This window comes from Micrasema longulum, unplaced genomic scaffold (assembly GCF_059751315.1).
Source record: "Micrasema longulum isolate JH-2025_06_02 unplaced genomic scaffold, ASM5975131v1 h1tg001135l, whole genome shotgun sequence".
NCBI classification, from domain to species: Eukaryota; Metazoa; Arthropoda; class Insecta; order Trichoptera; family Brachycentridae; genus Micrasema; species Micrasema longulum.
Window position 1 is genome coordinate 371,141 of NW_028278323.1, and position 24,428 is coordinate 395,568.

General features: G+C 31.7%; 2 protein-coding genes across 3 annotated transcripts; both read left to right on the forward strand.

Moving 5' to 3' along the window:
• The first annotated feature begins 420 nt into the window (after positions 1–420).
• LOC148276865 (circadian clock-controlled protein daywake-like) lies at positions 421–14,847 on the forward strand. 2 transcript variants are annotated; one of them, XM_088233643.1, is made up of 6 exons: positions 421–682; positions 818–1,013; positions 4,452–4,692; positions 7,985–8,118; positions 12,821–12,970; positions 13,363–14,847. In XM_088233643.1, the coding sequence occupies exons 2-6, from the start codon at positions 953–955 to the stop codon at positions 13,515–13,517; spliced, it is 741 nt and encodes a 246-aa protein (XP_088089769.1). In that variant the 5' UTR covers positions 421–682; positions 818–952; the 3' UTR covers positions 13,518–14,847. The 2 variants fall into 2 exon arrangements, with proteins under 2 accessions (XP_088089769.1, XP_088089768.1); XM_088233642.1 differs by having other exon boundaries at positions 421–677.
• Positions 14,848–15,828: 981 nt separating this feature from the next.
• On the forward strand, positions 15,829–21,805 carry LOC148276866 (uncharacterized). Its single transcript, XM_088233655.1, has 5 exons — positions 15,829–16,072; positions 17,989–18,226; positions 18,802–18,935; positions 20,677–20,826; positions 21,375–21,805. Exons 2-5 carry the CDS (start codon positions 18,177–18,179, stop codon positions 21,524–21,526), a joined length of 486 nt encoding a protein of 161 aa, XP_088089781.1. The 5' UTR covers positions 15,829–16,072; positions 17,989–18,176; the 3' UTR covers positions 21,527–21,805.
• Positions 21,806–24,428: the final 2,623 nt, after the last annotated feature.

Sequence of the window (24,428 nt, forward strand, 5' to 3'; positions counted from 1 at the left end):
GTATAAATAATATGCGTGAAAGGATATACGCGTCCTGTCTCCACACGTATTTTGCTCCCCTTTTTCTGTAAAATTTCCCTTTACTTTTTGGAGCGTCCAAACGTATGAGATGTCAGCATTTTGTAAATAAATATGATACAAATTAAATTACATTCAAGTTCGTAATAACTAAGTACCTACTACAACTTAATTAGAAATTAATAAACTGAATTAAAAACTAATTTCCTTAATCTCACCGGTAAAACAAAAATAAAATAGTAGATACCTTTAATGCAATATGATTACATGTTGTATATAAACGTTTTCCTAAACGGTCGCTAAAGTGCTCTGGGCTGTGACGCCATATGCAAATGTGGACATTAACATCACCTTACAAGATTAATGGTACAAAATCCACGGTATAAAACGAAATTATATTTAAGTAATGACTGGTTTCCACTCCCCGTCATTGAGAAATTCGTACAAACAGCTTGTCGGCCATTTGCCAATGTTTCCTACCGGACAGACCATAGAAAACAGCATGCCTTTATAGAAAAGGAGTCGTTTTTTAAATTAAGCGGGAAAAAATGCGCGTGGCCGTGTACGCTATTTAGGGCACATAAATATTCCCACCCGGCTGAGTATATTCGCTGTGCGAACGCCAAATAAAGCTGCAGTTGTCACTTTTCTTTCGCCAAGTAAGGTTCCTACTCAGAATTAAAAATAACAACAAAATATTCTTATTTTGAAACATTTTAACTCCCGCTTGTTTTCAAACGGTTGCGTTTGTTTCCATCTGTCAAAACTTTTCATATCAAACTTTTTATTTTGTTTTCAGAATTAACACAGGATTTTGTAGAATTTATGTCAGTAAAAAGTATTTATTTGTACATAAGAAAGGTTTTAAGTGGGAAAAGTGACGTCTCGATCTCAAGATATATATGCATCAGTGAAGATTTTAACATAAATTAAGATGAAATTGCTTTTACTGTTGGCTGTCGTCTGCTTTTGCAGTGTGGAAGCAAAAGTTCTTCGTAAGTATATTATTTTTTTCATATTTCGCAGCTAACTTTCAGTTTCTCTAAAATAATTTGAATGCGATTTAGAAGTTAAATATTTTACTCGCTTTTGTTTTGTAATAAAATCTCAATATTTAACTTATTTAACTATTATTTTTTTCTATTTTAAACCACAATTAACTTCCAACAAGAATTTTCACTAACGATCTTAAATGCTCGGCGTTTTTTTTTCTTTAAATTTTTAATTTTAGCTTTATTTTATTATAATCATAAAATTTAAAAAGAATCTTTGATTTTGTAAAATTATCAGTATTACGCTTCCAGTGACAGTATAAGGACTGAAATACTGTCGTACATCTCTCGTGGCGTAGGTTCTGGGTTCGATTCCCCGTTAGGTCAACGTAAAACAATTATTTGAAAAATAGTTTTTTTTGCAAATCAAAGTCCCTGGACTGGTACCAGTAACGTTAGACTTATCTCTTACCTTCATGTTATACACCGCAAGACAAATAAATTTACGAGTTCTCAAAAAAAACTAAAATTGACATATAATGAATTATTCTTGATATTTAATTAGTTTTTTTTATATTGTTTGACATATGTGATGACTACTCGTTATTTCAAGGTTAAAATAAAAAATCTTACACATGAATTGTACTTAGAAATTGCCATTATATATCAGGTATCAGATTACCCGAACCTTAGAGACCCATAACGGTTCATTTATGGTCGAGTGTTTGTGATGGAATAATAAAAGACATGTTATTTTTTAATTCATATTTAAGAAGTAGGTTCTTATCGCTTTATTTTAAATTAAAGTATTTTACATTTAAACATATTTATAACATTTAAAAATATTTAGTACTTAGTGAATTCACCTTTATTTTTTATAACATGTAAAATTCTATTATTTAGAGAAGCGTAAAGCGAATCTAAAATTTCTGATGTTATTTCTTCTTCCCAAACTTGAATTAAGTTTTTTTTTAATTCCTCAATGTTTTTTGATTTTTTTTTCCCGACTTTTTTTTTCATAATCGCCCATAAATTTTCTATCGGGTTCAAATCAGGGCTATTCCCGGGCCACGTCAACGATTTTAAGCCAATTTTCTCCTTGAATTCATTGATCTATAAAAAAACAATAAATTATTTATCATGTGGTCACAAAATGCATTTAAAAATATATATATTTGTACTCACAGTGCGGGCTCTATGGCACGGCGCAGAATCGTCCTGAAAAATTGGGTCCGCGGTATACTGCGTAATGTCCTCGATTGTTGGAATAATATGTTTTTTTAACACTTTTTTGTACTGAATGGCATTCATCGTACCCTGTACAAAATTTAGAGGTCCTAAACCGTATGCTGTCATGCACCCCCAAATCATCACGTAGGGTGAATGTTTAACGGTTCGAGTGACGCACGACGGATGATATCTTTCCCCACGTTTTCGTCGAACTATCTTTCTGCCGTCTGGACCAAAAAGGTTGAATTTTGATTCATCAGAGAAAACAACATTTTGCCAATCCTCCAAGGTCCAATTCTGGTGCTCTTTCGCCCAATCCAGTCTAGCCTTCTTCATTTTGTCCGTGAGTAATGGTTTCTTTGCGGGACTCCGTGCTTGGAAACCATGCTCCAACAGCCGCCTGGACACTGTTTTTACTGAAAATGTTGATGTGCTGGTAGACTGCACCTCTGCGTGTATTTCAGGTGCCGTTAAAAATCGATCGCGCATAACAATTTTTTTTATTAAGCGATCATCTCGGGCAGATGTCACGCGCCCCCGTCCGCTTCCTTTTTTCCGTTCTATGGATCCAGTTTCTTGGATTTTTTAAAATAAAAACCTCACTGCACCTTCTGAATACCCAACTCGACGAGATATTTCACAATTAGATATGTTTTCTTGCGACAATGTGATTATTTTGGATTTTATCGCAATCGACATTTGCTTTGCACTTTCCATGATTGTTGTGTTATGTTCACTCAAACGCGGGTAAAACAAGACTGTTGAGACATTTTAAAATGTAAATATTGTAGAAAGGTGACACATAGTGTCCTTAATTTATTAAACAAAAGAAAGAGGTATCGATAAAGGATTTCTTAGAAAAAGGGTTCAGTAAAGTCAAGGGGCGCGGTAGCAGGTAAACTCGTAATTTTTTTTGTCTTGCGGTGTAAATGATGGCAGCAGCATAGAGTTATGGGCAGCAGTTAAAAAAAAGATTATATATGTAGGCACTAATCGTAAAAATAAAGAAATATTAAAATTGAATACGAAAGAAATAAATTATTATAAAATAAAAGCTTAGTGATTATATCGATAATTTTAGTCTTAAGAAACTGTGTTCATATATACAAATATTATATTTTCTATTGCATCATTGCCACTCTCACTAGCGACAACACCCCGTATTTTTATTTATTTATTTCACAGTTTTTTCACAAAATTAATTATAATAAAATTAGCAATTCAGAACGGAGTCGTGGTCCCGACCCTGATGTATGCGAGCGAAGTATGGACTTGGAAAAACAGGGATGAAAGTAGGCTGAATGCTGTCGAAATGCGATCTCTCAGGCGAATGTGTGGTAAAACATGTACGAAAGATGCACAAATGTTGAGATCCGTACATTATGTAAGGCTGAGACAAGCATTATTGACAACATCAAAAGATGAGCTCTGCGCTGGTTTGGACATGTAGAACGAATGGACATCAAAAGAACGGATAAGAATATTTACAATGCGAATGTTGATGGATTCAGAAATAGAGGAAGACCGAGAAATACGTGGCATGACCAAATCTAACGAATACATGAAGATGGACACGTCAAAAGTCGGAATAATTGGCGCGCGTGCATTAGAAGATGTATGAATGTAGAGGAAACGAGATCTGTATGCAAAAATAGAGTGATGCGGCGTTCTATCCTCTCTGCCTACCCTTACTGGGAAACGGCGTGATGGTTTGTTGTTGTATTTCACAGTTTTAAAATACAAATAGCAAGGAAATTTTTGTGTTTAGGCATGACCTTTTTTTATACGTGTGTTTTTTTCATTGAATTATTGATGCTTAAAAAAATAAAATAATAATATAAATTTCAAAAAATTAAAAATTAATCAGAAAACTCATCGATAGTTATAAAAACTGAAGCATAAATACAAATAAAAAAATATACCATAAATAATTCAAAAACGAAACATAATTGTAAATTAGAAAATAAACCGATAATAATAATTATAATTTAAGCAAAAATATAAATCAGAAAATGTACCATAAATAATAAAAAAATGAAATATAAATTAGAAAATTAGAAAATTAAGACCGGCAAGTGTTTGGTTTACCAATGCAGTCCCCATGCAGCATCAGGTGCCGGCATGCAGCATCAGGTGCCGGCATGCAGCATCAGCAGGGGCATAATGATGATGATGATTCAAATAATGAATAAAATTGTGATTCTTTCTCAGCCGACTACATACCTCAGTGCAAGCGTAGCGACCCAGAGTTTGTTAAATGCGTCTTGGCCGCCGTGGACAAGGTGAGGCCCTACCTGCTGAAGGGCATCCCACAGATCAAGGTTCCTCCGTACGAGCCCCTGGAGATCCCCCACCTCACGGTCGACAGGAACCTGGAGGCCATCCAGATCAAGGCCAAGCTGACCAACATGAAGACCTTCGGTTCCAGTGGCTTCCGGATCAAGAACCTCAAGTGAGTATCTATGGAATACAGTATAAAATATTATATCGTATCATACTTATCAGAAACGTTAAATGAGTTAGGTACAGATATAAAAATTCCACCGCATCTTAAAATTAGTTCTTCTTGCGGTGCCTGGTCAGATCCATCCGATGTTGGCGATCACTACAGCGAAAGCATCTCGGTCCTGCTCTCCTCTTATATTCCGCAGCCAGGATAACTGCTTATTGGATGTATTCGCCATAGTGATTCCTGGGGAAAGATGACCAGAGTCGTTTCCCGTTACCTTCTCTGTGGGGTTACTTTCCCTTAGATGGTTGGCTCTGGTTTGGAGCCGCCAGAAACTCGCCTTTCATCCTCTCGTTATCTGCTGTGAACACACCCTTATGAGTGTGATCCCATTGCCCGGGGTTCGCAATGTGGACGCTAACGAGTAGGACTAGTCAGTAGTGTTGCCGGTGGAATGCAACTGGGCGTTCGCAGCATTTTATAGAATCACACCCTCCAGCAAGATGTGACTCACTGCGACCCTACTGACAGTTTGAACCCATTAAATTAGTAACTTATATTAATTCTCTTCTCTGTCGTGAACCCAATATGTGTAACTGATGTTAATATTCCACCTCGTCAAGAACCTAAAATGATTTGCATACTTATTAACGTTAGTTAATATTTGTATTTAACTACATACTGACTTTTTATGTCTACCGGTTTTGAGACGTACCCGTCTCTTCGTCAGGACACCCACTACACCAATTAATACCTATTCCACCTCATATAAAACACGAATGAGATATAAATGTCAATATCAAAAACCTCAAATGTGTAAAGTTACTCATATTCATATTTCACCTTTTCAAAAGCCTCGAATAAGTTATTTATCTGGAATCACTTTGATTGTGTGTTGATTATAAAATAAATTCTCTTAATTTTTACATTTCTAACGAATTCAATTTATTGTTTTTTGCATTTATGTATCAAATGATCATTATATTTGGATTTATTAACAGACGCACAACTGACTTCAAAAATATCAATACCGTTAAAACTATCTTCTGTTTCCTAGTTCGCCCGCACCTAGAGTATTCCTCTGTTATCTGGTCTCCATATTATGATGTTCTCATCAAGAAATTGAATCAGTTCAACATCGATTTTTGAGAAGGATAGGCTAGAGGTTGGGCTCATCCAGAGACCAATATATGTATAATGAGTTAGAAACTACCTTAAATATAATATACCTTCTCTTCAAGACCGTGGAAATACATCCGACCTTCTAGTCTATTTAAAATTCTCAACTCACTTTTTGATGCGCCTGAACTACTGAGCTTAGTAAAATAAAATATCCAAACTAAAAACCTCAGACAAAACATACTCTTTCATACCGATAACCATAGAACTAACTATGGTTTTCATTCCGTTATACCCAGAATTCTCAGGTCTGCCAACACACATACCAGTCTTAATTTCTTTGATAACAAGTGGTCTTCTTTCAAACGATCACTGAATCAAATTCAATTGTAAACACCTCTCTCTTTCTTCTATTCCCGCAAAGTCTACTATATACCATTGAGTCTTTCTACTTTTTTTATAATAATTTTATATATATAAATATGTCCTTAAAAATTTCCATTGGGCGTATATATAAATATAAATAAATATGGTGAAATTGGAAAACCAATGCAGTTGCTATGAGCCACTGAGTGCGGAAAGGAAAATGATGCCGTTTATGTTAATATTCTACCTCGTAAAGAACCCTAAATGCGTTACTCATGCTAAGTTCCGCCTCATCAAGAACCTACATTAAATCAATAAAGTTACAAATGTTTTAAAATTCCATTTTGTCAAGAGCTTCAAATGAGTTACTTTTCTTAAATTGTCGTAATTATACGATGCTTATAAAAGAAATCCAAACACTTTTGACCTTTCAATCGAATTCACCGAACCGCCACCTTTTAATGCGTTATATTCGTTAGTCAGCTGAACTAAACGTTGTCTTTGTTAAATCAATGCCAAAATTGACAAATAAATGCAGGGTATAGTCACACATTGATAATAAAATTAGCCTTGTAACAAAAATCATTTTTAAAAACCTGATGGTAATAGTAAAATATTAGAGTAAGAAAAAATATAATCAAAATATTGTTTACAATACGTAAAATTCAGTGGCATTGATTGCGTCTCGATAACTACTATATAAATAATTTGCTATCGGGTACTCAAACATTAGTGTTAATATGAAATAAAATAGAGTACATACAAACAAACGAACCATTTCAGGTGGGCAGAGAGGATAGAACGCCACTTTAGTCTGTCTTTGCACACAGATCTCGATCCTCTACATTTGTACATCTTCTCATACATACACGACGGTAATTCTGACTCAATCTTAAAGTATTTGTTGAATTTAATCATGCCATGTATTTCTTAGTCTTCTTCGCTTTCTGCATCTGTCAATATTTGCAACGTAAATCCTTTTAGCCGTTCTTTCGCTGTCCATTCGCTCTACATGTCCAAACAAACGCAGCACTTGTTTCTTGATCTTGTCGATAAGGCTCGTCTCAGCCTTACATAATGCACGGGTCTAGATATTTCTGCACCTATAATAGTGTTACCACATATTCGCCTGAGAGATCGCATTTCGACTGCATTTAGGCTACTTTTATCCTTGTTTTTCCAGTTCCATACTTCACTCTCATACATAAGGGTCGGCACCGGGACTCCATTGTGGACTGCTAATATTGCCACCTGCGACAAATATTTATTTGCAAAGTTGATTTTAGTTCTCCGTTTACCCTGTTCTCACAGAGTACATATTGTAATGATTTGTGTATTATATTTTAATAGTAATAATATTTAAAGAAAGAATTTTTAAAAAGAACACATTTAATTTATATTTTAAACAACAAAGAAAATGTGAAAAGAAAAATAATATAAATTATGCAAATAAAAATCCATTCCCTTCTTTAATAAGTTCTACATCTCTATTGAAATGTCGGTAATATATTTGTTTTGAATAACTACCCTTATTATAATACGCTGACGTTTTGAAACACAAATTAGCGTCCATCATCTAGGCATCGGCATTTCATTTTCTTTTGGAATATATAATTATTTGAATAATTTGGCATTAAGTAATATCTTTTATCTAATCAAAAACAATATTTTAAATATGCCGAAGTGTTTGTAGACGAGACTGGATTCCACCACCTGTAGAGAGCTATCAACAAGTTTTTGTATACATGCTTTATTTTTATGTTGAATAAAGATAATATGTGTGATTAATTTCAACCCTTTTTGTTTCCAGGGTTGATTTGAATAAGTACACAGCCGAGCTGTCGGTGGTGCTTCCCCAGATATACGTGACGTCAGAGTATGACGTCCAGGGGAGGCTGCTGCTCATCCCTCTCGGGGGAAAGGGAAGCATGCAGGGAAATTTCAGTAAGGACTGTTTCAGTATTCTTAGAACCAATTTATTTCGTCAGTGAAATTGTCGCAATTAATGACTCGCGATCGAAAAACCTTCATTCATTATAAATTATTCGATTTATTTTCTGAAAAATATTAAGTACCTTTGAAATCGTTTGCATTATTCAAAATTGTCAGTATCTTACATTACTTCTGAATTCTATAAATTCTGAAATATTTTTCATTTTATTTATACAAACCGAATTTTCCACATTCAGTAGTTATGTGTACATATTTCGTTTTTTTTTACCAATCGTTCTCCAAGTATTTTTTTTTATACCATCTTTAATGTATATATGTGTGTATGTATGTTAATGAATACATTATAAGTGCCCCGACTCAACACGGATTTTCAAGGGAGTCGCAGCAAGTTCACAGGCATGGGTCATTCCTGATTGTGTCGCTATAAACTGTGTCTCTGTCCCTAATAAATGTATCTACAATGTAATTGATAAATATTTAAAAAAAAAAAAAAAAATAGTCGGCAGTTTCCAAATTTGATATTATTTTTCCACTTTTAGTAGATTTCCGAATTCAGCAGTGTATTTCTTAGTTACGTTATTTTTACACCTTTAATACATTATTTTCGATCCATAGTTTATTTATTTTATTTTACTTTTTTTTAATTAACTTGGTTGGATAAATAATGATGCATAATTTTTTTCTATTACAATCGACTTTCACATTTATTTAGTCACTAGGATATTGTTTAAGTTTAATAGTAATGTTCAGTTCCCTATGATTTTTAGTACATTCTTAAAATTAAAAACTTGCAGTAGGTACATATATTTTTTAGCGTCATATAAATTAATTTAAAAATTTAATATGCCTTTTTAAAAAAAAATACCGTGGTGGTATTTTTTGAGTACAACAATATTTAAAATTTTCATTATTTTTTAGGGTCCTAAATAAATTATTTATTGTTCAGTATTTTCGAGATATTTTTTTTTCAATCGGTAGTGTGATGGTAAAATTATATGTTGGTCACTTTTTCCGAAACAGACATTTTTACAAAAACATGCTTAAATCTGATGCTTTTTCATTTGAAAAAAGGATCCATCTCTCTAAAATTTCTTTCAAAATGGCCATATTATATAACGTGGTTTTTTTTTGTTCTTTTTACACTTTAGGCCATGTAATATAAGAATTATTTGCTTGTCTTGTACAGTTTTTAATAGGGTTGTGGTCCCGTGGCTAGTGTGGCGGACTCACGGATCAGAGGTCCGAGGTTCGAACCCCACTCTACCTTAACTAGATCCCCATTTTATAATAGTGAGTTATTTACAACTCGTTGAAAGTGGCCCAAAAAATTTAAATACTTGGAAAAATAATAAGAACGCAAATGTTACCTTTAATTATTTTTTTTAATATCTCAGATATACCTAACCTTTTGAAATCCCACTTCTAAAATTTTACATTTAAACAACACGAAGTTACAGTTAACAGTCCATTCAAATAATTATTGCCTTCTGCTCATGTGTGGGTAACAATAAATACAAGTTTACTCTCACAAAATTTAAGTATTTAAATGCGTTTTTTGTAAGCGGGTACCAAATACCCTTTTATTATTATTGCTAGTAAAACAAAATACTGTCTTCTTACAAATTGACCACAAAATACCGCAAACCTTTCTCCAAACCGCACTACTTAGGTGAACGTAATAAAAAATAACCGTTTCAATCAAAAGTTGCGTACAGTCACATTACACAAGTATTTTTTACATGAAAAGTAATATTTCCAATAATATAGAATATTGTTTTATTTACCTTACAAATCTATTGTGTGGAATTAAAATCCATCTCACGTTGTGTAATATACTTTTACCGGCATCCGATAATATGTTGCAATAGACAGAATGGACACCGCGCACCGCAAACGGCGGCAAACAATGCGAAAATAGAGCAAAAACATCTCATGACACACTCCCGCCGGTTATTCAACTTTAATCATAAAACCCGTTGTAATGCTGCACTTACGTGTCATAATCCATTCACTTGCCATTTCAATAGCGAGGTGCATTCTTTAACACTCTGATAAAATGAAGATGATTTTTTTTTTAATAATTTGAGATTTTAAAAAAAATAATTTTGAGGTCTTCGTTGATTTTCTCATCTATTATGTGTACTTTTGGGATTCAACATAATTATAAATTACAATTCACAAATACCTTTCAATTATGGACTAAAAACCTTTGTCGATTAAATTTTGATACTGATATACACTTCTGTCAAATGTGACGACGAAGACGGATTTAACGGCTGACGACTAAATTAATATTGGCACAAAAATACGTATCAACCAAATGTTGACTTTTGAGATTCAAATAAATTATAGATAATATTTTTATGATTAATTTCGGACAAAATACCTTGTCGGTCAACAAAAATATCTTTCTGAAAAATACAAGTCTACCAAATGTAGACAGAAACGCTGAGGAAATTAAGTGTTTTTTTTGTTGTTAAAAGACTATTTAACTAACCTATATGTATTTTTTTTTTATGTATCATATTGTGAGCGCTATGATTTTTAAAGTTTTGTATTTTTGAAATTACGTCTCAAGTTCTTTTACTCTTCTTCTCGGTGAGTTCTGCTGATTGGTCAGTTGACTTACTGTAAACCGTAAATCTATCCCAACTCTCTTATGATTGGTTGATTCAGATAAACTAGTGACGTCATGCAAAGTAGTTCATTTTTATTCATTTTTTTTCATATATTTTCCAGAAACTTCGCTGATTTAATGCTCTATTTTTTACCGCGCGCAAGAATACATTTTTATATCCAATTTCCCGTGGGGCTGAACTTATTCATATCGACAAACAACTACTTGTCGGTCAAATGTCAAATATCGACACGTAAATAACATAAATATTTGTTTTAATGTGCAGTATTGTATTGTTAGTGAACTGGCACCTGAAGCGTAAGACTAATCACCTTACCTTCGACGTAACAAAAAATATCATGATGCTAATGCAATGGCCTATGCGCCATTGAGAGCGGATAGGCAACGTGATGAAATAAATTAGGAAGTTCAGTGTCTTTTTTATTTTTTTTATTTGTTAATAGAATATTAAACTAAGCCAAAATATTTTTATTTTTAAATATCGTATTATGAGCGCTATGATTTTTTAAAGTTTTGTATTTCTGAAATAACTCCGCGTGCGACGTCAGAGGTTGTTCTATGACAGTTCTTCCGATTGGTTTGTTTACGGTGACTAAACCGGATATCCTTTAATGCTCTCATATCATTGGATGGTTCATATGAACCAGTGACGTCTTTCAAAGTAGTGCGTTTTTATTAAAATATTTCTTTTTTTTTCGTACACTTTTAAGAAATTTTACCGTACAATTTAATGCTCTAATTTTTTTCGTGCGCAAGAAAACATTTTTTGTATTTAATTTCCCGAAGGGCTGAAGTTCCACTTGTCGGTCAAACATTGGCACGTGCATACAAATCCCAGCCGACGCCGACGCGACAATTACCTTATAAGTCGACCAAATGTCGGCACATAAATTTATTCGGTTACCCAAAATCACATAGTATTATTCTATCCCGATTGAGTAGAAAAGTAGTATGGATAGAATGACGAATACAGTCCAAGAATATTCCTCAGATCGGCCTTCAACCGATACTAGAGAAAGTATATGAGTACCTAAAACAATATTTTTTTTGATAATACAGGTTTCTCGTTTTTGCTCCAATAATTTTTACACCAATACTATAGCGACTTTAATAATTGCATTATTTTATTTTTTTATTTATTAGAAAACACAGATAATAACGTACAAGTATTATGATCTAATTTGATGTTAAGTAGGTATTTTATTAAGGCTGTAGTCTGGTAAAACGCACGAAAAATGAGGAAATCATACGATTTGCCATTTTAAAACAAATGTTTTTTCTTTAATCGCGCAATAATAAAAACATAAATAAACATAAATTAGATAAAAACAATAATTAAGTTTTATTTAAAATTAATTTTAAAATCATGACCATCATTGTCATTGACTTATCTGCATCTGAATGGTGCATAGAGCACATTTTTTATGTGTTCCTGTAATTAAAAAATTGTAAATAATTCAATCATCTCTGTTGAAATATTAGCGGCCTCCGAGGTGTAATGGAAGAGGCTTGCCTCACTCATGAAGAGTTTTCTAAATATATATTTTTTCAGATTTAATAATATATGTATGTATGAACCTATATTGTTTCTTAATTTTTAAAGTAAATATTTGCTTTTTTGTTACTAACCCAAATGCTTAAATTTTGCGACAATTTCCTAAAAGTCGTAAACAGCTTGTAACGGAAAAATAGGAATCGAGTTGTGGTGGAGTGGGATTTAAATTTTGGAGTTTTGAATTTAAGTTTTGTAATTTTAAAATAACTCCGCTCGTGACGTCGCAAGTTCTCGTCGGTGACTTCTGATGCCTAAATGCACTAAACGTTAAAAAAATGGTTCCCGAAAATCTATCACAACACTCAAAAACTTGTGACGTAGTTCAAAGTGGTTCGTTTTTAATAAAACCATTTTTTTTCCTTTATTTTAGCGAAACTTCGCCGTAATATTAAATGCTTTAATTTTTACCGCGTTAAAGAAAATATTTTTTTATCCGATATCCCGTAGCACTGCACTTCCTTATCGTATTAATGGATAAAGGTGCATTGTTTATTTTCCAGCTGACATTTCAACGTTCGCCAAGGGCAGCGCCAAGGTCATCAAGAAGAAAGGAGTGAACTTCTTGGAAATTGACAAGTTCAGTTCCAAGATTAAGATTGGAAATGGAAAAGTTAAATTTACGGACAAAGATGGCTCCACAGCGCTCATAGGTAATTTAACAAATAATTTTGTCAACAAAGTTTTGAGTATATCCAAATGTTTATAAACAGGCTGGATTTTCCCCCCTGGGAGTTATTTATATTTAAATTTCTTGCAACAGGGACGAAAAACATTTTTGAGAAGGTAATATGGAAGTCCAGGCATTTACAGGGCTTATAACCTATCATTGGCTGGTTTAAGAAGCCGCTTTCATACTGTATATTATTCACCATCATACCTTTGCTTAAACATCCACATTTCCACAACTATTCCACCCGTTGACTTTTGTTGCCGTAAAATCAAAATATTATTTTGGTAACTCATAAAAATATAAATAATATTTTTTTATTAGAATATTTGAGTAGTAAGTACGACCTGAAATTTATGAACCTTTTTCTTCTAGCCGAGACAGCCGCTAACTTCTTCAATGCCAATCCCCGTCTCGTGCTGGACATCATGAAGCCTATCGTGGAAGATACGGCCAATGTAATTCTTCAGACATACCTTAACCGTATATTTAGTACCATTCCCCTCTCCGAACTCATTTTAGACAACTAAGCCACGCTTTCATAAAATCTCTTCATATATCACTTACCAAATTTCCAGCGCAATCAAAATTTATATTATTATTTAAAAGCAAGTTGAAAAAATAAACAAAAGTATCGGTGAGCGTGTTATAAAAAATCAGAGGTTTGCAAATAATAAAAAAATATTAAAAAATCAGGGGGGTTGACAATTAGGAGAAATTGTCTGTAAGTCGAAAGATTGCAAATACAAAAACAAATAAAGCCAAGGAGATCGTAAAAAACTAGAAAAAAAAATTATTGCTAATTAGAATGACCCAAAAATTAGGGGATTGAAAAAATTATGCAAAAAAAAACAATAAAAACAAAAGAACAATATAAAAATTGATACCCACTTAGTATGATGAATAATTTTCAGGTATGTGTACATTTTATTACATACTTTCAATAGGCATTGTATTGTATACATAATATTATTGCCACGATTAAATATTGTAGTGATACATATTATTTCATAATAATGATCCAATAAATGTGACTATTAAATGGTCATTTGATAGATGAAAATTCCTAGCAAGACTAGAAATCATTGCATTTTTACCTATCTGAAAAAAGTGATTCTATAAAAATAGGACACCTCAGCTAAAAACAAATCAATATTTAAGAAAATCAAAACTGCTTCTGAGAAAACAATAAACGAAATAAATGTTTGAAAAGATTTATTAGTTTTGAGTTTCATGATTATCACCCCTCGTCTGTTTTGTAGTGTAGTTGTTAATACATTTAGCTACAACGCACGACAAAGTCTTCGATTTGATTTCAGACAATGGAGATTTTTTCATTACATTTTTTCCAATTTTAATTGAAAAAATTAGTAGGTCCCGCATCAAACACCAAATCCCTTGGCAAATCACACCTTTGTTTAGTAAGTTCATTTGTATCCTGTATATCGATCTCACTTTAACACAATCAAAATCGTATTTCGCTTTTGTTTCCGGAACGAACGAACGAACACTCTGTGACTTGTGTGCCAACTACTCTGCATCATTTTCTCCATTTGCTTTGATCTTCAGCTACCTGCTTCTTTTAACTGGCCATATAATGAGTATTTCATATCTCCATAATTTTTTATTGAAAAAATATAACCAGCATACTACAATATTTTTAAAATTGTAATTCATGGAAAGTTGTTTCTGCTTGAAGCACTCACATTTATTCTAAACGTAGAAACTATATTTTATACTTTATTATATAATATTATGTAGATGAAGATTTATTTTATAACTATTCAATAAAAATAATTTACAAAATATTTCTGTATGTCTTTTAATGCCATGTATTTTCCCAACCAACCAAATAAGCAAGTTTAGTGTTTCTTCTTATTTTTCTTCTCTAGCTTTCCTCTTTCTGCTGCTGGATATATCTCTTCCAACTCCTTCCACTTGTCTCTATCTTGGCCCCTTCGTATCCAGGCACCACCAGCCATCTCAACAATGTCCTCGGTCCATCACTTCGATGGCCTTCCGACACTCCTTTTATTTGCCCAGGGCCTCCATTTCAATATTCCTGGCACCCATCTGGGGTTCCCGTGTCTAGTTATAGTTATGCCCTTTGCCACTTTAGTTTTGCCACACAGTTCATAACATCAGCAACTTTGGTTTTCCATCTCTGTATCCGAAATTGTATTTTTAAAGTTTTTTTAAAACTTTTTAAAAACATGTTATGAAAAAAAGAATTGTAGAATGTTTAATTAATAGCCTAGTTAATAGTTAATGTGTCGGTAAACCAAGTAAACATAATTTTTTTTCTTGTCACATTTGAATGTTTTATATGAAATATAAAACATTCAAATGTGGTTATTAAAGATTTAAATGGACTGTACCCGTATCGTAATTCACTAATTAGTTTGCCAATCACAGGGCCTATTTAAATCCATAGAAGAAAGAAAACATGTTTTGTCGAACAAGTAGAAGGAAATAGTAACACAATATAATAAATTTGAAGGGGGGATTTAAAAAAATTAATCTTGAATACACAGTGGCTTCAAAACAGGAAATAAGATTTTTTGCCATAAATTGTACATAAATAAAGAAACACTAAATTTCTTATTTATTTTTTAATACACTCTTGAAATAAATGACAAAAACAAATTAAAGATACTATTGTAAAATGAATAATGTGGAAATTCAATGGTTTTTTAATATTTTTCTATTTGTTTGCCTAATTTTTTTTACATGTATTTGTATTAATATCACTATGATTTTTAAGTATTATTATTTTTTTCAAAATATTCCATCCACGATGTCACAAGTTATCATCGGTGACTTCTCCTGACATTTTAAAGTAGAACACCGTAGCTGTCAAAATACATTAAACTTTTTTAAAAGGCTTACCAGAAACCGGAAATCTATCACAACACAACACTGTAATTGATTGGTTATTTCTAAAGAACTTGTGACGTAGTTCAAAGTAGTTCAAAGTTTTCATACATTTTTGAGAAAGTTCGCCGTACAATAAAAAGCTCTAATTTTTTTGTAAGAAAACGTTTTTTATATCCGATTTCTTGTAGCTCTGAACTTCCTCATTAAGGTTAGTATTTTTATTTTCAATTACAAAAAAGGTTTTATTTTTATATTTATTTTTATGTGCTTTAGCCTGTTTTCAGTAAATGAATAATATAAAATGTACCCACCCTTTAGTCATTCAATAAATCATTATCAGCCTGAAGCTGTGTTTATTAAGAAATGTTAATAGATATATCGAAGGGTAGCACTTCAAACAAACAAGATCAAGTTCACAAGAATAAATAATGTTAGGAATGACAAACACCTTACATATAAACGTTATTAATCTTAACATGGTGTATGTGACCCCAATCCATACATACTCGGCCCTCTCAAGAAGTTATATAAGCAAATAATCATGAAAAATGCAGCAGATCTATTTAGAGTTTTAGTCCAGATAATTTGACACATCACTATGTCGAGTTCCAAGATCATGTTTAGGGAAATATTTGAAATAGTTTTTATTATAACATCAGTTGTCGCATATCCTCCGACTACCACAAGCACTACAACGGAATCCACCAATAAAGTTGACCAATTAGGTAAGCATATTTGTATTTGTTTATTTGTTCACAATCAGTTTTATTTTCAGACACAAGTCCAAATTAAAATTTTAAAAAGAACATCATGACAAAATAACACAGCACATCAACATAAAAGTAACAGACAATGATATCCATTTGATTTACATGAAGGAACCCAACTCAAATATTTTTAAAATCATCAAGGAGCTTCCAAGTCAAAATCAGTCCTAAACCACTCTCTTAAAAATAGATTTTGTCCTAGATAGCTCGGTGAACACTCTTGGTGCGATAAAATAGAGGTGCCTCTGAAAAAAAGTCGTGCGGGTTTTGGGAATAACAAAATTCATATTCTGAGAAAACCATGTAAGTACATTTTGTTGAGACCTCTCCTTATTGATCAACCTGGGTCGCGATTAAAAACGCTATTTTCATCTGTACATATCGAGACAGTATAAAGTAAAATCGATATTTATTATTACTCAAAAGTGTGTATATTTGTATGAAAATTTAAAGAATCTTCGCCGGTAACTTGTAATCGAATACATTTAGGGTGTGTTGGAGGGCACCAGAATACGATTCTAAGCAATAATTTCTGTGAAAAAAATATAATATTTTAGGTAAAAAAATAAACATGATTATTTAGTCTGAATAAGTTTATTTAGTAACCATTCAACCATCTCATACTCGCCCGGAGGAGGGTAATTTAGACAGTGGACTGTGTTGTTGGGGTAGAAAAGTTGCGCTCCACTAACCTGCTGATGTTGAGGTGTGACATGATGTTGAAACCTTGAGAAGTCGGCGGTCTCGCGATGCTGGCACAGCTTGTATGCAGATAGACGCTGTCATGTTGATTGCACAACACTGGTAGAATGTTATTTGTGTTTTTGACAGGCACTACACACTTTATTTTTGTTGCATGGAGTGAAAAAATTTGATGTTTAGAACACTATTCATATTTTTAAAAAAACACCTCTTTTCAACTCTACAAAGCCATGACTCTTAAACATTATTGGTTTTCTCTTGTAAAATTGATGTTTTCATTTGGAAATAAATAAACTCTCAGCTCCATAACTAATTAAAATGTAATAATTTGCATAACAACTCTAATCCTAAAACAAGTAACCATTGTGCATAATATATTATACATTTCACATAAATATATATTATTGTTACAAATCAATTTAGATCTGTCAAAACTTTGGTAAGCCATTACTCAAAACTCAAAACTAACAATTTCTAGTTATCTTTGTATGGAGCTGAGCCATCTTGGGCTGCCATGTTTTAAGTTTAATCCCCGGAAAGGCTTCGATTTCTTTCACTTCTAGAATGCCTCATATTATGTAGTGACGAATTTATCTTCAACATTTTTTTTAGTAGAACTAGTTGAAGTTTTAGTTGAAATAGCATTTAATTTCAGTTGATCTACTGCCAATATGCCAAAATATAGAAGACTTTAACGAGTGTTTGAGGAATGCCACGGACATTCTTAGAGAAAAGTTGTCTGAAGGCATTCCGGAGCTAAACCTTCCTTCGCTGGAACCCCTCAAAATTCCATCCATTAAAGTACAGCAGAGTACTGACAACCTGACCTTCAAGGCAGTACTTATGGATGTTCTGTTATTCGGACTTACGGATTATGAGTTCACAGATGTAGAGTAAGTTCATTTATTTATTTTTATAAATTAAGTATTTATTAACGAATATATCAGAAAAACTTTTGAGTTATTTTCAACAATATTTTAACCATCGTAGGATCTCCCGTTTCACCTTTTCCTCTTCTAAATAAATGATTATGCTATAATTATATACATACCATAATAATGTTTTGTTATCGTATCATATGGTGAATATAAGTATTTTTTGTAATTAAACTGTGTTCTATTATGGCACTGAAACTAAAAAACAAATTTCCATGTCTGTTGAAATACTCGGTTTTATAAGAACTTTAATTATGCAGATCAATTTAATTTGACATGTAGTACTTATAAATCACACATATACAGTTAGTAATGTACATTATGATCTACCTTGATACTTTACAAGTTCATTTAAAGTCACATTATGAAATCAATATCAAGGTTCCAATCCAGTTTTATCAATGCAGTACCTACTAAGTACAAGTTCATTTGTGAAGAACATCCTATTATAAAGTTTTTTCTAGCTGGATAACGTGAACTATTTTTGATTAATTAAATCTTGCTGAAAGGAAATGCGTGTTATTTTTTTAAAGCGCTGATTTAGAGAACCAAACCATAACCCTCACAGCAGCATTCAACCATGTTTATATCGATACCGAGTACATGCTAATCGGCGAGTTTGAAATGTTGCCAATTGAAGGCAGCGGTCGTCTTATGGCAAACTTCAGTAAGTATTGTTGAATTTAAATGTATTATTATTACAAGTCTGGTCTATTAAATCCAGATGCCCCAATGCAAAAATGCGCTTTTTCCCAAATTACATATTTTAAAAAACACCTGAGGCTCTATTTTGTAATCTGTAGAACCCTAACATCCTTTAATTTTTCATTCCTTTTTTTTCTTGGATCCTCTGCCTGTCTCCTTCCAAATTTATTACCTGATCCCACATTCCTCGACATATAATGTGTAAAACAAAAGTATTGGTTTATGAAATTTATATGTACAAGCTATATCTGTCCACTAAAAAACAGTGTAATGAGAAAGTTCAGTGGTTTTTTATTTATTTGTTAATAAACTATTAAACTAAGCCAATTTTTTATTATTTTATGCATAATATTCATTTCTTTTATTTTATTTGGGATTTTTACAGCTATTACATAAAAAAAATAAGTAGAAATATATTAACAATGCTAGATCCAATAAAAGAGTTTTGTATTAATGGAATTACTGCGCGTGTGACGTATCAAGTTCTCTTTCGCTTTTTCTCAGACAGTTCTGCCAATTATTTTTTAAAAAATATTTTTTATTATTTTTTTGTACATTTTAAAGATACTTTGCGGTACAATTTAATGTGTTAAGGGTCAGACAAAATAAATGTTTGTTTAGTTGTGATTTATTTAATTAAAATAACTTAAGGTTATAAATTTAGATATACGATGTTAATGTCTTAACGTCTAAATTAGTTCTGAGACTGGGAACCATCAAACTAGTAAATATATAGATCCGCGGGTGTCATCTTTTGGACTGGGCTTAAGTAAACATTGATTTTAACTATCGAGGGTGAATGGAATTATACTACTGAGATAAAGATGTATTTATCTGGACAATATTCTAAGAATTTATCATGTGACAGCATTGGAAAGTTTTACTAGTTGATACGAACTCATATCTAGGTTCATGGTTCCATAACAAATGCTCTAATTTTTACCGCATGTAAGAAAACGTTTTTGGTATCCAATTTCCTGCAGGGCTGAAGTTCCTCATTGAAGAAAGACATTAGCGAATGAAGACTGTAGCAAATTTTTTAAAATGTACTTTTTTACATAGATGAAGATTTTATGTTCAGCCCAAAATACATAAGTAATTATTTTAGTAAAATTAAGAAGTCAAATATTATTTTGCGAATGTTTTTGTAAGCAAAGGCTGGATTCGTATTCGTGATACGTACAACTTAGCAAAATAATCAGTTTTCATGTAAAACCAACCACACCATAAAAAAAACAGCAGATAACAAATTTTGAGGGCGAATGAAGGTGTTACATCATCAATAATTGTACTGGTGTTCAAAACTTTAACCACAGATATCTCTGGTTTTTGTTTTCGTCACATAACACCTTTATCCACTCATGTCTTTAGCATGTAAATAAATATGCATATATGTTGAAAAAAAAATTACAATTTTTTATTTTGACCAGTCTGTTTATTGGTAGGCTGGAAGATATTGGTTTAAGAAATGAACCCGCCAAAGTGCATTTTATTGATACATAAAGTTTAACAAAACAAAAAAAAAAAATAATAATTATCCTTATATTTGATTACTCTGTATTCAATATTTATAAAATAACACATGGTATTTTCAATAAATTATTAAAATAAAGTAGTTTATTTAACTGATAAGCACATTTACCATCTTTAAAAATGTCTTTTTAAGAATTAAGATTTAGAGATTTAAACATTTGTATTTTCAGCGGAAAATACGGCAGAAATTCAAATATTTGGCGCTGTTGTGAACCGAAAAGGAAAAGAATACTTCATGATAAAAGAGACAGAAGTTAAAGTAGTAGTCGGTGGAACAGATTCAGATTTCGAGAATCTATTCACTGGTGGTGATATAAAAAGTAAGTTATGCTGTTTTTATCTACATACATAATGTTCACTCGAACTTCTGAGTTTTGAGAGTAAAAGCTTGAGGAGAATATTAGGTATACATGGTTCGATTTCATAACTAATATTGAGGTCCGAGAACGGACTCAGAAGCCTCCAATAATGAGCATTTTGAGAGTTCGGTGGTGGTTTCGACTCTGCTGTCTCTTCTCCACACCTACGGGTTCTCGCCGTCCCGGAAAACCGACGATGACGATCTTTCAGCGGAACTAAGTTGGGGATTGACGTGGGAAGAGGCAAGAGCACTGGCTAGCGATAGGGTCTCCCGGAGGCATCTGGTGATGTCCACACATGCTCCACTTAGAAACGGATTTAGAAAAAGAAAGATGTTTACTCAGGGTTGGTAGTAGTTATTGGAATGAAAGATATTTTCATTTATTAAAAAAATGTGGCAAAGGACTGTTATTGAAATCTTGAATTAGATTATTACGGACAGCTTTTTGAAATTCAAAGCGTGTTACGCTTTTAAGTTGTTTGTTTTATTACATGTTTTGTATTGCAGGTCAAATTACAGATCACATACTAAAAATGCATTCCGAAGAGATTATGCGGGATGTACAACCAGCTGTAGAAACTATTCTCTCCATGTTGATTGATGATGTTGCCGGAAAATTCTTCAAGAACCTTCCATACAACAAACTGTTCCCACACTAAATACAGAAATTTTAACACAACCTAAAAAAATATATGTTATGTTTACAAACTGCAAAATAAAACTAGTTTTTCTCATTGATACCATATAAATTTACATGGATTTTTTTATTTTTTTTAATGTTTTAAATTCAATTAAAGTTTGTTATTGATTTGTAAATTGCTGAAAAAAAAAACACTTTTTAAGTTATTGTAAAACATTATGTAAACATTTTCAATGCAATAAAAGAGGTTAAAGTAAAAACATGATTTTTTGTCAACAATTTCAGTTACAATTATTATAATATAATGGTAGATTCACAATAATATCTTTATAATATACATATATACAATACAGTACAATATCATGATTTGTCAACAATTTCATTATTTCACAGGAAAGAAAAATAATAAATCCATTTCACTGGTTGAATTCCACGGTTTTGTTTGGCTACATTACAAAGATATTAATTTTTTTAAAAATAAATAAATATGGGAAACAAAATATAATAAAGATACTGCAGTACAGTGTACTATCAATAACTTTTTTTGGCAGGGGAACCTAAAAAGCTTTCTGTTAATACATTACTTACAATTTTAATCAACCAAAAATGCCGCTGAAGTATCGGAAGAACTATCATTATTCAGAGTAAAAATAGCAATAATTTAAAACTAACGGCTCTAAGTCCTTATAACAAATTTATTTAAGAAAAACATTTTCATGAAAAAAACAGGTTACACAGTATTGCAGTATCACCAATGATATCCTATATTTATAAAGTTTATTATGGTTATTTACGGTAACTCAACTCCTGCTGACAAGCCGGTTTCGCAAATTAGAGAGTTTCATTATTTTTCCTTTAATATTTTCTGTTCATGTTTACCTTCTTAATTTTTATTCATGTTCTGGCTTGCTGGAAATGAAATCCGTGTTTAGTCAGGGTGTTAAGTTAAATTCAGCTTGAAATTAAAATTTTAACATCAAATTCAATGCAATTTCATTATTTTATCCAATGTATATATCATTGACTTTCAAATTTGTTAGTGAAAATTCTCGGTGGAAGTTCATCGTAATTTATTGTAGAAATAAAAGATGAGTGATACATAAATCTACCAATTTGAAAAATCAGTGACCAGTTTCATCGCTTTCACATCTTCGAGACTGGTCTCCCAGTCTTTATAATAAATTTCTGTAATAAATCACCGACATTCTCAAAGTATTTCAAACATCAATGAGCAGATAGGAAGAAAATTTAAAATTGTTAAGACAAATATTTTTTCAAAATTTTATTGGAATGATCTAGAGTTAAGCCAGCAATTTGACATAATCACAAATTTAATGTTTAATCTATTATTAATTCGATAATATGTTATCAAATTAGAAAAGTTGTGAAAAATGTTTAATATACTTTTAATCTTACATAAATATAATATATATTGAAGGATTATTTAATACATTTTTATTCAAACGGCAAAAAAACTCACGATAAATTGATTAACAAATATTAATTCCTTACACTGTAACACCTTGTACATTTTCTTTTGTTATATTTATGCTCTCATAGTGCAGAGAACGTCGTAAAATTGAAGAGTTCGCAGATTATCCTTAGTAACCTCATTTTTATACCCATATTTTTTTAATTAATTTACCCATATATAATTTATATGAAACATGATTAAATTACAAGAGCACATATCTATTTATTTTTTTTAATGTGCTACAGTTTAAAATTTAAAATACATATTGATTGACCAGTTCACTAATCTGATAAGTCCAGAAAAACAAGATTTAATTTAAGCATTTTTAATGCAGTTTTTTACAATATTTGCAAAAGAAATGCTTTTAAAAAAAACTACGTACATTAAAAACTTTTACAGAATTAAATGCCTCCTACTAATACAGCTGACATCTTGCCAATGTACCCAATAGCTAAATATCAGTTAGTAAAATTAATACACAAATCAACAATATTACATTTTCATCATCATCATTCCCTATCCGCACCTAATGGTGCATAGGGCACTGCATTGGTACACTAATCGCAGTGAATCTTGATCATTTTTGTTACATGAAGGTAAGATGATCAGTCTTACGATATTAGATTTTAGGTGACTATTAACAGAACAGTACCTACCATAGGCTCAGTTGGCACGAAGAACCAGACACTTGCTTGAAAGGGAGGGGAGAATAACATACTCATATTGATTTACAAATGTTACCCTTTTCAGTAAGTGATAGGGCGCTAGATCCTGTTAGATCCGGTGCTTACTATCAAAATATTTATTTAATTATATCTAAAATTCTAATATTAAAATGTCTGACAAATGAATTGGACGATCATTTACTATGTTAGTACTCAATAAAACATAAAATGAAGATAGTATCACTGCTTTGTAGGAACTGTACAAATAAAAGTAATATTTCTTGTATCAGAAATTTCATACGTAAAAACATACATATTTTTTTTAATATAAAAAATACAGTACAGTACTATTCGGGCAATTTCATACCATAAGTAATATTACAAGGTTGTGGTAGAAAAGCCTTGGTATTTAATATAGACCAGATTTTTTAGTACAATAAACTAGTATGTAAAAATGATACATATTTTTTTTGCAGGTACTTAAATGTAAACTAGAGAAGGTATGACAAATATACATAAATAAGTTATATTTGTTTAGTGAGATTTTGACTAGACATTTTTACCAAAAGAGATCTATTTGACTTTGGAATGTGCTTTTTTGATGTTACAGTGTAACGTCAATAATGTTATTTATAAAACAATCACATTAGAAAAAGATCACATTATAAATATTGTATTTTTAGAGTGTTTCAGTATTTCACTAGGCAATTTACTAAAATAACATAAAACGATTACTATGAATAGACAGAAAACTAAAACACTAAATTTTTAGTAATAAATAA

What these genes read in the sequence shown, in the direction of transcription:
- LOC148276865 (XM_088233643.1), top strand. Translation starts at nt 953, where the DNA reads ATGAAATTGCTTTTACTGTTGGCTGTCGTCTGCTTTTGCAGTGTGGAA. An exon ending in AAGCATGCAGGGAAATTTCA is followed by an intron (nt 8,119 to 12,820) that starts GTAAGGACTGTT and finishes TTTATTTTCCAG; the next exon opens with CTGACATTTCAACGTTCGCC. An exon ending in TGGCTCCACAGCGCTCATAG is followed by an intron (nt 12,971 to 13,362) that starts GTAATTTAACAA and finishes TTTTTCTTCTAG; the next exon opens with CCGAGACAGCCGCTAACTTC.
- LOC148276866 (XM_088233655.1), top strand. Translation starts at nt 18,177, where the DNA reads ATGGATGTTCTGTTATTCGGACTTACGGATTATGAGTTCACAGATGTA. An exon ending in TATGAGTTCACAGATGTAGA is followed by an intron (nt 18,227 to 18,801) that starts GTAAGTTCATTT and finishes ATTTTTTTAAAG; the next exon opens with CGCTGATTTAGAGAACCAAA. An exon ending in CACTGGTGGTGATATAAAAA is followed by an intron (nt 20,827 to 21,374) that starts GTAAGTTATGCT and finishes TTTGTATTGCAG; the next exon opens with GTCAAATTACAGATCACATA.